The 16,580-nt window shown below is 43.5% G+C and overlaps 1 protein-coding gene across 2 annotated transcripts in view; it reads left to right on the forward strand.

Annotated features, from left to right (window-relative positions):
- The window catches only part of daam2 (dishevelled associated activator of morphogenesis 2), a 97,099-nt gene that overhangs the window by 66,443 nt on the left and 14,076 nt on the right, over positions 1-16,580 (forward strand). The window contains exons 6-16 of one of the 2 annotated variants that reach the window (XM_041953146.1): positions 3,928-4,261; positions 5,907-6,017; positions 6,931-7,034; positions 8,191-8,257; positions 8,420-8,537; positions 8,671-8,809; positions 10,980-11,038; positions 11,516-11,700; positions 11,785-12,087; positions 12,436-12,543; positions 14,069-14,098. In XM_041953146.1, the coding sequence (XP_041809080.1) occupies positions 3,928-4,261; positions 5,907-6,017; positions 6,931-7,034; positions 8,191-8,257; positions 8,420-8,537; positions 8,671-8,809; positions 10,980-11,038; positions 11,516-11,700; positions 11,785-12,087; positions 12,436-12,543; positions 14,069-14,098 (1,558 nt within the window). The remainder of the gene's footprint in view (positions 1-3,927; positions 4,262-5,906; positions 6,018-6,930; positions 7,035-8,190; positions 8,258-8,419; positions 8,538-8,670; positions 8,810-10,979; positions 11,039-11,515; positions 11,701-11,784; positions 12,088-12,435; positions 12,544-14,068; positions 14,099-16,580) is intronic. The other variant, XM_041953147.1, reaches the window with a different exon arrangement.

The raw sequence follows: 16,580 nt of genomic DNA on the forward strand, positions 1-16,580 counted from the left end.
TGGAATGAATTTCTGACTGTTTTTCTGCACTGTTCTGCTTATTTAGACTATCGTCTGCCTCTGGTTGACGGGTCTAACACTTTTTATATCAGTGACAGTTACACAACTCTTCTCAGGGTTTTGTTTAATCAGCAGCAAACCTAACGTTACATTTCCATCATTGGCGCACACACTGCAGTCATTTTTTACCCCACTGTCACTTTTGTTTGTCTTGTCCAAATCCAAGTTATATTCCTTTCTTTTCCTCTCGTCCGTCTGAAGAGCTTCATGTGTGCGTGTGCATATTTGGCTTGGCCTCTGTATTGTTCAGCTCCGCCTGAGCTCATATTGTATGCAGCAGTCGTTGAGCTCTCGCCGCCTTGAACGCAACCCCAGCGGCTTTTCAAGTATGCAGTGATCATTCCAAAAAAAAGAAAAAGGCCTGCATGCCACTCGGCTGAGCGTGAATGTCAGCGGATAGACGACGAGAGGAGACTCCAGAGTCAGAGGAGATGGGATCCACTGGTTCAAGTAGAGAGAAAAAATAAGATGGGGGAGGGGGAGGAAGAATGGTTGGTAGTCAGTTTACGATAAGGTTTTGTGAACAGTACAGCAGATTAGTAACTGTTGATCGTGCTTTGAGCAGCCATGCATATGTGTTTGTGCATGCATGCATCTATCCTCCTACTGCCTCCTCCACAATGCACTTACATAGGGTTGTTGCATAGGATGTGTGCATGCACAAGTTTCTGGCAAACTGTCGGCAAACCAACAGAGCGAAGCAAAGCAGGCAGCGAGCAAAACCTTGAATCTCTTTTGAAAATCTTTTTTTTTTTTGAATCCGGACTCCAAGAACAACATCTCTCACCCTCTGCTTTCCATACATCAGAAGGATGTTCAGCCTAATTTCTCTTCCAGTATGAAAACTCTGAGGTGGCCCCGCAATTCGCAGACAGGCGTCTGGTTATTTCTGCCTTCTCTGCAGGCCAAAGACTTGTCACTGATGTAAGATGTGTAACTTAAACAGCTGGATCAGCTCTGCCTTGCTCTAGTTCCAGTGTCTGTATTGCATCTAAGTCATATCTAATGGATTTATTTCTCGCCACCTCTGTGTTGAGTGGAAGCCGAGATTACAGCGTCTGTCCTGAAACAAGAAGCACATGTCTGCTGAAAGGTTGTGTGTGTTCTCTGTTATTACAATGCATTTTCGAGGAGGTTTGACTGTATTTGTGCATGCATGCATGTAGTATGACCTTCTTGATCTCCTCCTTCTTGGAGATCAGAGGATTATAACTCTCTAGCCGTATTCGCACATGCACTGCTGCCCTTTCGGACTTTAACCTGCCAGCTGGCCGCTAAAAAGTCTGTGTAATGTCTGATCGAGCCCCTGAATAGAGCAGGTCCGGAGAATTCACTGCGAGCGACTGAGCAAGCCGATGACATTGACGACGCCAGGGTAGAGCATGCAGGAAACGCCCCAAACAAATGGAGTATTTTGAGTTGATGAGAATGTGTCTGACACGGACAGTCTGCTGTTGTATGCTACATGTGTGAAAGGGCAACCTCTCTGGACTGTCTGGAGTTAATATGAGAAAATGCCTTTGAGACATTTACCAATCATGCTAGGTGAAGTGTGTGTATGTCTGTGTGTCTGTGTGGGTAGTATGACTCAGGACCAGTTGCGGTTTAGGTTAACTGTTAGGGTTAGGTAAGTAGTGGTTAGGGTTAGGGTTAGCGCCCTGACAGGAGCATTGAGTGGCGTGCTGCTGTGGGACTGATGGTGTGTGAGCAGATGAAACACTGTGCTCTCAATGTACAGGATAATAACTGGATGATTTACTTGTTTTGCGTAGTGTTTGTTCCACGCCTGCCCGAGCCAAGTCGGCAGTGGGAGGGGGTGGAATTTCTGACATTAAAACAACGAATCTCTCCAAATTGACAAGGAGCGGGGCAGTTTAGCACTCCCAAATCTTCGAGAATATTATTTTGCGGCCCAATTGAGATATATTGTCTGTTGGTGCTCCCCGGAATACCAAGCAAAATGGAAACAGATTGAGTTGAAACTTGCATCATCTCAACCCCAGACAAAATTAGGAGAAAAAGAAATTAGAGGTCAAACTAAAGAGAGTAGCATTCTGGAAGACTCTTTTAAAACTTGGTATGAAGTTGTTAAAAAGTATAATCTGGAAGGAGATAGCAAACTTTTAATTTGGCCCTCACAGACTCCTAGATTCAAACCTGGACTAATAGATAATACATTTGGCAGGTGGAATGAAAAGGGAATAACAGCTGTTTGTACCCTTTTAGAGAGTAACAAGTTTAAAACCTTTAAAAAAATTAAAGAAGAATTTCAGCTGGCCAGTGGGGATCTATTCGGATACCTACAACTCAGGTATTTTTATAATACAGAAAGTAAACCGGGAATCTCAGCAGAGGGCAATGAAGTGATCGGGATTCTGACTGGTGCATTCAAGAATACCCCCTCGGGGGTTGTATCCAAATTGTACAAGAGTCTTCAGAAACAGATTGGCTGCAACTCATTCTATGTCAAAGCCAAATGGGAACTTGAACTCGGTATAACTATATCAGAGAGTGATTGGTATTCAATGTGTAAAACACAACAAACATCTACATGCTCCAGAAGGTGGAGAGAATTTGGGTGGAAAAACTTGATGCGTTTTTTTGTTACACCCCAGATTAAAAAACTATTAAATTCACAGCAGACCTGCTGGAGGCAATGTGGTACTCTGAACGCCAACCATTCACATATCTTTTGGCTCTGTACAAGGATACGACCTTTTTGGGACATAGTTATGCAGACTATTGATGAGATCTTTGGTTGTAAGATTCCTAAAGACCCACGGATATATATGTATTTAGGCTTGATCCCGGAAGGTATTCCGGAGGATGTCTGCTTGTTTAAAATTCTGATATTGGCAAGCAAGAAGACCATCACCAGAAACTGGCTGAAAAGCGACCCCCCCTTCACTAACAAACTGGCTGGAATTAGTAGAGGAGAATCTTTCTATGGAAAAGCTGACTCACTACTTAAGAAACAAAGCAAAGTCTTATCATCAGCACTGGGAAAAATGGACTGCCTTCCAAAAAAGGATGATGGATTATTCATCATGAGACACGTAATAATTTGGATTTTTATCAAAATGAGAGTGCCCCCCCATTTTTTTTTTGTCGTTTGACTATGTTTTGTTGTGTTTGTAGTGTTTGTATTCTGAAAATTTCAAATAAAAAGTAGAAAAAAAACAACAACGTATCTGTCACATTGAGTGGCTGTAAATCTCACTGTCCTTCCTCGTCCACTTTTGGACTGCATCCCTCCTTTCTCTTACAATGTCTGTCCTCGTCTCCTTCCTACTCTGCGTCTTTGGCCCCTTCTACAGGCCCTCATTTGTTTGAAGTCATTTATGAGGAATCTTACTGAGTGGGAATGTCATTTACAATACAGCCCACACCTTAACGAGATGTGACATCCCCCAGTGTTTACATCAGTTCACTGGGAGACACTGAAAGATATCCTTCAGCTTTCGGATATTGATCAATCTGAAATTAAACAATCAATATCTGATTATTTGATTGGTTTTAGGCTTAAACTGTATTATACTTTAATTTGAGTGGAATAGCTTATGTTTTTATTTGTAACATATTTGGTGTTTTATGTCTTTATTCGATAGTGTAAGTGGGGAGATTACAGAAGATGAGGGGAGAGAGATGGTGAATGGTCCCTAACTGGACTCAGCAGAGCTTTTTAGAAATACTTGTGTTAAAATAATGTAACAGAATGTAAAGTTGCATGAAGGTGGTACTGGCATTTGCCATTGCTAACTGTAGAAATGCCTTAAAATGGATTGCGACACTTTAAGTACATCACGTCACCGTACCCTCCTCACTTTGCTCTGAATCTGTGCTCGTCTTCCCTCCCTCCTCCTCCAGATTCGTCACACGCTTCATTGAGCTCGATGGCCTCACCTGCCTCCTCAACTTCCTGCGCAGCATGGACTACGAGACGTCAGAGAGCCGCATCCATACCTCTGTCATTGGCTGCATAAAGGCCCTGATGAACAACTCCCAGGGCCGCTCGCACGTCCTGGCTCACCCGCAGAGTATTAACACCATCTCGCAGAGCCTGCGGACAGAGAACATCAAGACCAAAGTGGCGGTGCTGGAAATTCTTGGGGCGGTGTGCCTGGTGCCCGACGGACACAAGAAGGTGCTTCAGGCCATGGCACACTACCAGAAATACGCCGCTGAGCGGACTCGCTTTCAGGTGAGGCTAACGGAAGTGCTCTCAAACGTGCTAGAGGTGTACACAGGTGTCATAACTTGAATTGTGGTCATGTCTCCTGGTGCAAACGTACCCAGTGAGCCTTGTGCTGGAGATATGGGGCAGACAGAAAAAGCATTTCAGAGTAATGCTCAAATAAATCAAGCTGTGGTCATTTTGATGAGTTGAAGAGTCGTGCTGCAGCCCCTCAGACTGGTAGCCTCAGGTTAAGTCAACACTTTGGCTTTATTAAAGGCAAGTGAGGACATCCAGAGTTATGGAGGTCAGGGTATGTGTAGTGACTAGCAGGACTGAGTCAACAAGCCGTGTCTCACACGTCCCCCAAGGTGTGTGATAAATCATACCACCTCAGGCTAAGCTAACAGCACAAGAGCGCAGTGATTCCAAACTTATGAAGCCTTTTACGCCTCCACACCGGCGAGAGTTGTAGCCGTCCAGCTGCGTGACCCGTTCTTGTGAAGGTGATACCTCAGGAATACCTGGAGGAAATCTCTTCCAATTTGGCACAAACATTCGCTTGGACTCAAGGATGAAGTGATTCGCTTTTGGCAGTTGAAAATCAAGATCACTGTGACCACACAAAACACATTTTGACCATAGCTTAAGAATTCATACTGTTAGAAAGCCTGTCCACACCCCCTGCAGGCGGCGGCACCGCTCTTTGAGGACTGCTCACAGGGAAAACGGATTATTTTTCTGTTGTCACTAGTCTCCTGTTTGTGCGTTCATGAGGATAATGTGAGTACTGTACCTCGAGAGCCTGTTAAGTATTATTTAAGGATATTTTGTAGCTTAGCAACCGTGTAGATGTGGAGTTTACTCGCAGCCTTTTTCCTTTGAAGGATTTTCCCACTTCTCACTCGTTAATTAAGTTTCCACAGACAAACTGTGTCCACACAATGTGCAGCAATAATATATAAGCAGCTGTCAACCAAATATATCTCCTCTGGAGCCTGATTCTGTGACTGGGGTCAAGTCCTCAACCAGCTTAATCGTGGAGGTCCTTGCCCTCGTGGAGGTCCTTGCCCTCTGTTTCACACACACCGATTATCTCATAGGATAAAATAATGAAGTGATGACATTTTATATCCAAATGGTCAAAGATGAGCTTCACTGTGACATCATAATGTTCTGCAGAAACACTTTTCTGACCATTATTCAACAACATAACCCAGGAACAGAAGGTTGTGATCATATTTTGGTCAGATTGTGACCCTAAACTGAATTCATGCTGATTGTATCTATCCAGCATGTTTCTCACTGGAAATGAATCACTACATGTCAGTATAGTGAGAACTTCCATTTCACCTAAAAATTACACGAAAGTTCCCTCAGATCTTCACTCCATATGCGAGTCTGGACAGACATGGAGGTAAAATGCAACTCAACTGGTTAGGCAGACAGTCGCACAGTGCTCATTTTAGTTTAATGTTTGTTTAAGCTGCAGAGGTCTGTTGGTGGTCAGTGTGAGAGGAGTGAGAGCAGTGACCCTGTGTTACCCGGAATCAGTTCAGAGACATGTTCCTTTTAGCTCTGACCCAGTCACTGTCTGATGATTTCAGTGCTGAAATGTGTTTTAAATCAAATACACTTGCTGACTGACTTCCCATGTGTCCTGACCATGTAGACGCTGCTGAATGAGCTGGACAAAAGTACAGGCCGCTACAGAGACGAGGTCAACTTAAAGACTGCCATCATGTCCTTCATCAACGCTGTGCTCAACGCTGGAGCTGGGGAGGTCAGAACACCCACGCCTTTTAGAATATACCCTTTCAAATACAGGCACAACTTAGCGTGGTTTCAGTCAGTAAGTCATGGAAATAGTTGTTTTTTTATATTTGTTAGGGGGAAAAGTCTTGGAAAATGTGTAGTTTATTGTACTTGTGTTTTAACCAATCAAGCATCCCTGCTTAATCTTCAATTTAAAAATATAAAATGCTGCATCCAAATCTCGTTAGACAGTTTGAAAAGCTTCCTTTAGCTTGAAGTTAAAGGTATATGTGAACTTAGGTTCAGTATTTTGGAAAATATGCCATTTTAACATTGATGCAGCTCTCATGTTTCTGTGGTATGAAGCTACAGTAAGCAGCTGGTTAGCTTAGCTTAGCATAAAGAAGTTCACTGATTAATAGAGATTGTGCTACCTCCGAGTCAGACTGGCTTTTCCCCTGTTTCCAGTGTTTGTGCTAAGCTAACTGGCTTTGCACTGGCTGCCTGCTCCTGGCTTCATACCTACACTAGAAATATGAGAGAGCCATCAACCTTGTCATCCACCTCTCCATCAGAGAGCTAATAAGCATATTGCACAAAATGTCTATTACTTACCTATTTCTTAAATGTGAAGCCCGATTTGAAAAGGCTTCTTAAAGGGCTGTTGGACGTTTGTAATATTGCATGTGTGCACTGATCACAGATTTTTGTTTCCCAGTAACATAGTTGGTCCTCCTTTAATGTATGTTCCTGACTGACGCCTTGTACTTTAACCTGTGCTCTCCGACATGGGAAAGCCCTGTGACAAGGGTCACATGATTTTTCTGTGGAATATCTTTGTCAATCACAGATTTTCACTGGTGATTTTGTAAGTGCTACATCTGGTGTGCCATTATTACCACATCTTATCATCTCATGGTTGCTTGTTCTTTTATTTATAGGACAACCTCGAGTTCCGTCTTCACCTAAGGTACGAATTCCTGATGTTAGGCATCCAGCCGGTCATTGACAAGCTCAGAGAGCACGAGAACGCCACTCTGGACAGGTGAGAGTGAGACCTAATGAGCAAACAGCCAATAACTGACCATCCTCCTCAGTAATAATTCTGCATAAAATACTTCACTGTACTTATTACCTTATTGTTTGGGTTCCCAAAGACCCCACTGCTTAATGTTTGAAAAATAATAATATCTATATATATTCATATAAAATCAACCATTTTTTAACCTGTAATTATTTTCTTCTACTCTCATAAATATCCAATAGTGGTTAACACAAGTGGTAACCCCTTGACACAAACTGAGCTCAGGGCATCGATATTACACCAAATCAGGAAATAGAAGTTATATGGGCAGTGCATGAACACATATATGTATTTCTTCTATGTGCCAAAAAGTCATTCACATATGAAAAATGTACACTGTTGTGCTGCATAATGTTGCTTCTGTTCAGGGTCAATTAGAACCCAGAGAGATCTGACTCCCTGTTGAAAAAACTGTTAAGATATGATATATATAGATTTGTTATTATTTTTCTTCTTTCTAGGAAATCTGTCTTCCAATTCATGGAAATAAACAAAATATTGCACATAGTTCCAGTGCTATGCCAGACTTCCTCAACTGGCATTGTGGCTAATCGTCCTGATGATGGCGCTAAAGCAGCCGTCAATGTAGGCCTAATATTCAGATGCTTTGAGCTAGGAGGAATTATGAATTCTGTCATGAACTCAAACTCTGTAAAAGCTGTGAAAAGAATGAAGCCTGTCTCCTCTCACACTTGTTGCTCAGTGGACACCAGAATCGCTGCACTGAGTCTTCGGACTGTCCCCCACAAACCTTCCACCAGTCAGATTTTCGAATTTGCAAAAATTGAGCACATAGTGCATCAAAATGTGTTACTCTAAACCCTGCTCACTAAATATATTTCGAAAGTTCAGGAAAAAAGACAACATTTTATTACTGTAAGCCATAAATAACCAGATGTTAGTGTGAGTCTCTGAGACCCCATAAGAAATAATGTGTTATTTTCTGAAGCAGGCTTCTTAAAAATGGCATCAGCTCAAAATCACCTTCAGTTAATCAGTTAAGTTTATGGTTTTAGGGTTGTTGAAGAGGGTCTGGAGTCTCCAGGAGCCAAACACAACATCAGGGTTCAGTGAAAGTGCAGTGCTTTAACCCTGACTGTTACTCCTCTCTGTCCAGGCATTTGGACTTCTTTGAGATGGTGCGGAATGAGGATGACTCTGAGTTGGCCAAAAGATTTGATATGGTGAGTAAGCTAGAGCTACCTTTCAGCTTTACAGCACTCTGTTTTCTTATTAAACTACTGTCTGTGCCTGTATGTTTGGATCCTTGGCTCAAATGGTCAAAAGTCAAGCTGAGCAATGGTCAGTCTTAATAGTAATTCAGCGTTGGTTGTTTTTGCGAATAGACCCATGTAGATACTAAGAGTGCCGGGGCCATGTTTGAACTGATCAAGAAGAAGCTGAGCCACACAGACGCCTACCCCAGCCTCCTCTCCATCCTTCAACACTGCCTGCAGATGCCCTGTGAGTAGCCACAGAACAAGAGCTGCTTCTTGCCTGGTTGATATGGTCCAAGTTTGTGACTCCAGGACCAGTAAAGTGTAGATTGTGTGCAGTATATTGGGATTACCATTTCTCTCTGTGACTGCACACCCAGGTAAACGTAGTGGTGGTAGCCTGCAGCACTGGCAGCTCTTAGACAGGATCCTTCAACAGATCGTCCTACAGGATGACAAGGGAGAGGACCCTGACATCGCCCCTCTGGACAACTTCAGTGTAAAGAACATCATTCGCATGTGAGTGGAACCTATTATCCTCAATCAAAGCAGATATGTCACACAAGAGCAGACACCACCTGTGTGTGTGTGTGTGTGTGTGTGTGTGTGTGTGTGTGTGTGTGTGTGTGTGTGTGTGTGTGTGTTTTTCCTGTTTCCTGTTTCAGCACTCTTTGCCTGACTTTTCGTTGTTGTTGTTTTTATTTTGGAGCTATTGAGCCACTGATGGAAGTGGAGAATGTGGGGTGGGGGGAGGTGAAGGTGTCAGCAGGGGGTTGAGAGGAAGAGCGTGAATTGGCATGAAATCAGAAGATGGAGATCAAAAGGAAATGACACTAATCGAATTAAGCGGGTGGGCCGGCCAAGTCAGCCATGTTTAGGTGCAGTGAAGCAGTCACTTGGCTTCACGCAGAAGACAACAGGGAGTAATAATCGTTTCAGAAGGGAAAACCAAGCATTATGACTTGGAAAGTAGATGCTTTCTGTATGTCATCATTGGCACCGTCTACACTGTCACTCAGAAAGATTCATTTCCAAATGGCCATCAGCATTTTCTGGTTTTTGTGGTCTGGATTTCACTGACTTGAGAAACTAATTGGTGCTTGCGTTCAGGAGTGACAGAGAGTGCTAAGTGTAGGTTGTGTTAAAAGACGACATTCTGGGCTTTGTCTGTATGACACATTTGGTGTGTGGCTCCCCCTCCAGCTAACTTCAGTTTCTCTCGCTGATGTGCTGTCGTTCTTTTCTGTCACCATCTTTCTTCTCTCCTCTTCCACTCTCCACTTTTTTTTGTTATTTCTAAGCCAAGCTTCAGGTCAGTGATGGATGTGCTTAGTCTCAGCAGTGAAGGCACCAAAAATGTAGAAACAAACCTTTGGATCCTGCTAGCTCTTAACTTGTTCACTAATTCAGCCACTGTCTTGTATTGTTTCCAATAGTGTGCAAAGTGAACTTTGATGCTGCATCTAAGCCCAGATGTCCATTACTGTCTATTGCAGATCCACCCCAGCAGTCAAATCCTGCCCCTCACAAAGTCTTGTTTTGTTTCCAGAAGGGTCAGGGTTAGGGTTGACTCCTTGAGTAAATCACGCCTGGAAAGAGGCTGCATATACTCAGCTTTCCTTGAGGTTTGGCTGCGTGCCAGAGGCCCTGGTGGTTAATGGGTGAAAATGTGTAGTTTGTCTCGTGCAGCAGCGGCTCAGAGTGGGAGGAGGGTGACGTTAAAACAACTGGGAGACAAAGTCATTCATCATCTGCGGTCGCCATGGCGACGGCTCTGACAACACACGTGCGCCTGACCCAAAATTAACACCCTTGTGCAAATCCCATTTTTCCACAGCTTTTTAGGTATTTAATATTTGACGAGTCGGCAATAAAGAGACTGGGACATTTTGATTGAATGAGTTGGATCCATGCAGTGTTGTTTGTTTTGTAATTAAAGCAGAACTGACTTTGTAATCAGGTTCAGACAGTCCTATTCACTGACGCAGGCATTGAGAAGACCTAAACCTTGTTAATATGGATTTTCTGATTACAAGCATCAAAGTTTGGATGTTGTACCTCAACACTTTCCTTGTTCAGTATTTCCTTCTATCGTGCTCTTTATCTTTCGTTGTTTGTCACATACTCTGTGCTTGGTGACACTGAAACATGTCTGTTCCCTCCACTCCAGCCACGGCTTCCACCGCTGCTCAAGGTTTCACTTTCGAATCTTTCTTCGTCTAACTTAATTGTTCAGAACGCTCCATTAGATAATCGTTTCATTTCATTCTTCATTCAGTTTTGACATCTTACCTCCTATTAAGTTGTGCCGATGTGCAGTCTCCCTGACTGCCTCATTATCAGGAACACTCATTTCTCATATTTGTTAATCTCGCATTCATATCAGAACATCGATGTAACCCTGTTTAACCTTGAGCAGAGACGAGTGCCAGAACTCTGAATTCAATTGATTTCAGCCCTGCAGGATTTCTTTTTGCACTAATGTTGTGTTATGCAGCTTTAAAGAGCAAACTGCATCTACCCGGTCAATGCTGGTAATGAACCTGAATTTCTCTCACAGAAAGGAAGTTAAGAATTTCCTCAAAATGTTCTGGCTTGACGGGGTTGGTTGGCAGTTGTGCGAGCATTTTGTGCAAGTTTATCCCTCTGTTTTTGTGCCTGTGCTTACTTTTGTGTGTCTGCTCCACAGGTTGGTCAATGAGAATGAGGTGAAACAATGGCGAGACCAGGCAGAGAAGTTCAGGAAAGGTAAAACTTGTTTTGCACACTGCACGCTGCATGTGGAAAGAGGAAGTGCTTCAGGAGTGCTTCGTGCATTTTTGTCTCCATTAATCTTTTTTTTAAATATATTTGCTAAACAAATCATTCTCTGCTTCTCAGTATGTACCTCTTCCTGTAGTCTAGGCTACTTAAACTATAAACCTTTGTCTCATTGATTCTTACATCCTTGGTGATATCATAGCCGCGTCACAGGGATTCCTAGGTCGTTGGGTCTCTTCCAATGGGAAACTGGGATTTGGCTTCAAACTGAATCTTGCCCTCAAGCGTGATTTGCAGGGCGTGATGTGGTGTTGGCACTATTTCTTTATTCTTTGTCCTGAGTTTTTTTTTTTTTTCTTTTTCTTCCATCACATCTTACTCTTACAGGCCTCTCATTGTTCATCCAAGTAGTGAAGTCCCAGCTACATCATATGAGCAAATTTGTGCCCCTTTCTTTCCTCTTAGATCACGTGGAGCTGCTAGCTAAACTAGAGAGAAAGGAGCGGGAGTGTGAAACCAAGACCCAGGAAAAGGAGGATATGATGAAGACTTTGAACAAGATGAAGGACAAACTCCAGCGTGAGGGAGTGGAGCTGCGCTCAGCCAGGGAGCAAGTCCTGGACCTGTCCTCCCGAATCAATGACATAGCTGTGAGCGGTGTTGATTTTAGTACGAGGTCATGATGTGCTACACACAGCATACTGCATCTTTTATTTTCTATCTTCTCCCAACAGGGCGGAAATGTATCCTTCCCACCTCCTCCTCCACCTCCTGGCGGCCCCGTGCCTCCGCCTCCTCCGCCTATGATGGGTGACTTTCCTCCGCCTCCTCCTCCGCTACCATTCAGTTGCCCACCTCCTCCACCGCCTCCTCCTCCACCTGGAGCCCCGCCTCCTCCACCAGGAGCCCCCCCCATTTTCGGAGCCCCGCCTCCACCTATTCCCTCGTCATTCAACTCGGCGTCAACCATGCGCTCCAAGTCCATCCCTCAGCCCTCTCATCCGCTGAAGTCCTTCAACTGGGCCAAACTAGGAGAGGTGAGAGAGCGATGAGGACATCTATCTATCTATCTATCTATCTATCTATCTATCTATCTATCTATCTATCTGTCTATCTATCTATCTATCTGTCTATCTATCTATCTATCTGTCTATCTATCTATCTATCTGTCTATCTATCTATCTATCTGTCTATCTGTCTATCTATCTGTCTGTCTGTCTGTCTGTCTGTCTGTCTATCTATCTATCTGTGTATTTGTCTATCTATCTATCTGTGTATTTGTCTATCTATCTATCTGTGTATTTGTCTATCTATCTATCTGTCTGACCTTCAGTGTTAATCAGTGTTTGAGTGTTCATCTCTTGTGACCCTTTGCTCATTTTCAGAATATGATCAATGGCACCATCTGGAATGACATAGATGACCTGAGAGCTTTCAAGATTCTTGACCTCAAGGACATAGAGAAGATGTTTTCAGCTTATCAGAGACAACAGGTTGGATTTGTTCACAAGTGGGATACAGTATTCTGGAGTGCAGTTTTATGACTGTGTGTGTGTGTTTTGGTGAGCATCAGAATAATGGCATGGAAATCCCTCATATACCTGTTGTTTAAATCACTGTTGGTGAGTTGCATTTGAGGTTTGAATTTTTCACTGATTGTGTGTGGCTAAGTGAGAGTGTGTGTGTGATGAACTGTGTGTGGGATGGAGGGTGGGATGATGCTGAGAGTGCAAAGGGTCCAGCTCCAGGCTAACATGAGCAGCTGTTCACTGCTGAATGCCTTATTGTAGAGATGCCACAGAGCTCAAGCTTTTCCCTAGTATCTCAAAGCATTTGGGGTTCTGACTGGGTCTTCACGGGCTCATGGATAAGGACAGCACAGTCAGTAGCACTGAAGTCACGAGGAGTCATGATACAGGAAACTTTGTACTGAAGCGAACATACTAAAATAAAGAGGCGATTGACTGAACCATGTTGAACCAGACACTGACTAATAGGATAACTGCACTATGCGAGCTTTTGGGATCATACCATACAGTACACAGCAATTACTTCCCTCTGTGCAACAAACTAATTACACACCACTTGTCATGTGATAATATTGTGTGCAGTTGCATAAATTGATTTACTGCCTCAAATGGGTTTAACTGGAATGTTAATAAGCCCTAATGAGTTTCTAGTAATCACGGTTTAAAGCAAGGTCTTTAAGGCTGAGTGGAAGTGCAATACTTAACCTCTACAGAGGCATGAGCATCATTTCATTCCTTTATACTGCATTTCACTGCCACGCTTAAAAGACCCCTGTCAACTGAAAGCACAACCGCTTAGGCTTTTATTAAAGAGTAATGGGTCATCTGAGGTTGTTGCTGACAGTGATTTACTGTAGGTATTTACTGTATGTATACAGAGCAGGTTTTTATTGGCACAGGCCGGTGGTGAAATGCAGACCTCTGTGGATATAGCCACATAAATCCCCATGGAAAGCCTTCCTGGGTTTGACAGCTTGGTTCCATTTGGCAACAGCAAGTTTCAGTTTAACTGGATGATATTACAGTGTTTATACGTGGCATAATTGTTGAAATTGTTTATTTTAGTTTGGTCCATCTTTCAAAATGGGCTTTTGTTTACACATTTGCCCTCTGTAGGGCTAGTACCAAACTCATTTTTCATGTTCTTGGTTTCCATGTCAAGACAGATGTAGATGCAATCAAAAGAAGACATCGTAACAAGTGTGACCTCTGTAAGGGGAAACCAAAATACATAGAGTTAAACAGCTTTTTTGTTTACCGATGCAGTTCAGAGATATTTCAGACTTTCAATATAGATCTCATGAGCCCCTAAAGACGTAGTCAGTCGATTATTATTGTTTTTCCCCGCAGAGGGCTTCCCACTTCAGCTTTAAGTGTGCATAGTTGTAGCTCTTTGCTCGAGCCACCACTTTTTTTCTGCTTGAAGTGCTAATATTTGCATGTGTTTTCAATGTTTTTGTCTCTCTGCGCTCTCCGACTGCCTGGGCAGGACCTGCTCACTAACCAATCCTTCAAACAGGTGAGTTAAAGGTCTTCCAGCATCATTATCTCCACAGCTCTGTCACCTTCTCTTCTGCAGTGCAGCTGCCGGCTACAGTGGCCAGTTGCTTGTACAATTAATGTATCATCATGTGACTGCTTGTAGATTATGTACACAATGTTTGCTGTTATGTTTTTGAAGGGTTTTGGGATCTGTAAATCATCTTGCACGCCTCACTGTTTAAGCTGCTCTTATCAATACTTTATTATTACAATAGGTCAGATGAGCTTGTGTGATGTGAAGCAGTTGCCTGTAGAAACAAACCCACAGAGAATTACTCCCAGACTCTGCAGTTTGTCCTGCTCTGTGTCTTCTTAGGAGGCGTAGCGTCAGCAGCATTTAAGCAAATCTCCAGCAGCAGATTCAGAGCTCTATGTGTGCGTGTGGCACACAAGATGTGTTCAGGCACAGTGTTGAGCTCTAGGTCACCCACATTTTGGCAGAACTCACTGCCCAACACACAATCACTGTAGTCACGCTGTAAAATAGAAGAAAGCAAACTTGAAGCGTCAACCTTTCAGGCTGCTTTTATGTGCATACAAGCATATAGCACCTCCTGCTTAGACGCGCTGTTGGCCTTGCAGAGATTTATGGCGTCTTTTGGAACATTGTTCAGCTGTCCGCTCTGCAGCTTTATTGTTTTGGTTCACTCTCATGGTGTCGCTCTGAAAACCCACTGAGGACTTACTGCTCGACACCAAATGGCAGACAGACAAAGCGACAGCGACGAGCTGGTGAACACAGTGAAGCATTTAGCAACTAAGAGCCAGATATTTCCCTCAGGGGATGGTATAGACCAAAACCAGAGCTAAAGGGGAGTCAGATATTGGACTTGCATTTGTCATGTCACCCGACACACGACTCCAAATGCATGCTAATGCTAATGAATGCTGTAAAAATGCGAAACGTCTTCACTATATCATCTTTTTAAGGTGACAGATGACATGTCAGTGTTGAATTTTCAGCATTGCTCCAAGTGCTTTAAAAAACCAATTACTGCAGATTGAAAGACACTTTTTTCACCACTTTGTGAAAAAACAGTGTACTGTATATTGCAAATTAAAGAAGGTGCATAGCTGGCTGGCTGCAGAAAACCCTCATTTAAATGCAGCATTAATCTTAATCACCATTGCCTTATTTTTCTTAATCATCCCCATTTCCATCTTTGTTATTGTGTTGATTTCCATTATTACCATCATCATCTTTCATTGCCTTAATTGTCATAATTCATCATCATGAACTGAGCACGAAAAGCCTAAATGCAAACACAGCCACTTACATGCTAAAAACAACAACCATGTTGCCTTGCACAAGAGAAAACAAACAGTCCAACCACCTGACCACATTTCAATTGTGCCACTTAATAACTGTTATCAAAGATGAAGGGGCTAGTCCACAGTTACACATGCTATACAAGAGTTGGCAAAACAGCCCTTAGCGCGGGGGCAGACAGGGTTTGGCAGGCCCAGTGAATGGGAGTTGTCCGCTTAACCCAGTGCCAACCTCATTCTGCTCCAGGCACCGTGGGTCAATGCAGCCATGGAAAAAAACGACACTTTTTTTACAAGCCGCATCTGTTTTACATACTACGTCATAGCCAGCAACCTCAAAAAGGACAATTTCTGGCAAGCAGGAAACCAGCTCTGACCAGAAATAGAATGTGTTTAACATGCGGCCCCATGTTTTTTTCAGGCATGTATTCTTTCCCCTTGTGGATTTTTAATACTACATTTGTGGGAAGCTTACAAAAATATCTGACTGGCCTGAAGCAAGTTTTTAACGTGTTAGGACTATGATTTCTGTTACCCGAAGAAGAGGAAGGTTATAGGATGGCATATCATGCCCCTCCGTGGCCTGACTTACGACACCTCTATTCAATCCTGTAAGGCAGATGACCTGTGATGATGTATGTGAGACCCCACCTGTACATATATACATCCGTCATCCCTCACATCGACAGCCACTCTTCACCGAGCTGAGCAGCGGGGCAACCAATGTTGTACCACGTTCCTGTCCTCCAGGGATCAGAAGTTATAGTCATAACATTTTGTTCTCTTTCAATCACTTCACTTGGTACAACACATACAGTGTGGAGCATGAATTCATGCCAAGGCTGGTGGAGGAGAGGGCCACTCCACCTCCAGTTCATCAGCTGCAGGACAGTACAGTGAGCAGCACAGTGAGAGGAAGGATGCGTGGTCCTGGCCGACTGATGCAGTCGCGGTGGCGTACTAGCCGGACAGTAAAGCTTCCAGTAAACCATGCATGTCTAAGCTGTGGGGACTTCCACCAAAAGCTCCTCACCATTGCTGCCGTGCGACAGTAGTCTTTCTCTATTAATGTGACCTGCCTTTACATTGTTGAGCACTGGAGGTGGCGACAAACCGAGCAAACAAGCTGTGAACTCAGTAAATGCTCTCCTGGCATGGACAATCCCCAGACAGACGGGACAGTCCCTGTG

The sequence above is a fragment of the Chelmon rostratus genome, chromosome 15 (genome assembly GCF_017976325.1).
Source record: "Chelmon rostratus isolate fCheRos1 chromosome 15, fCheRos1.pri, whole genome shotgun sequence".
NCBI lineage: Eukaryota > Metazoa > Chordata > Actinopteri > Chaetodontiformes > Chaetodontidae > Chelmon > Chelmon rostratus.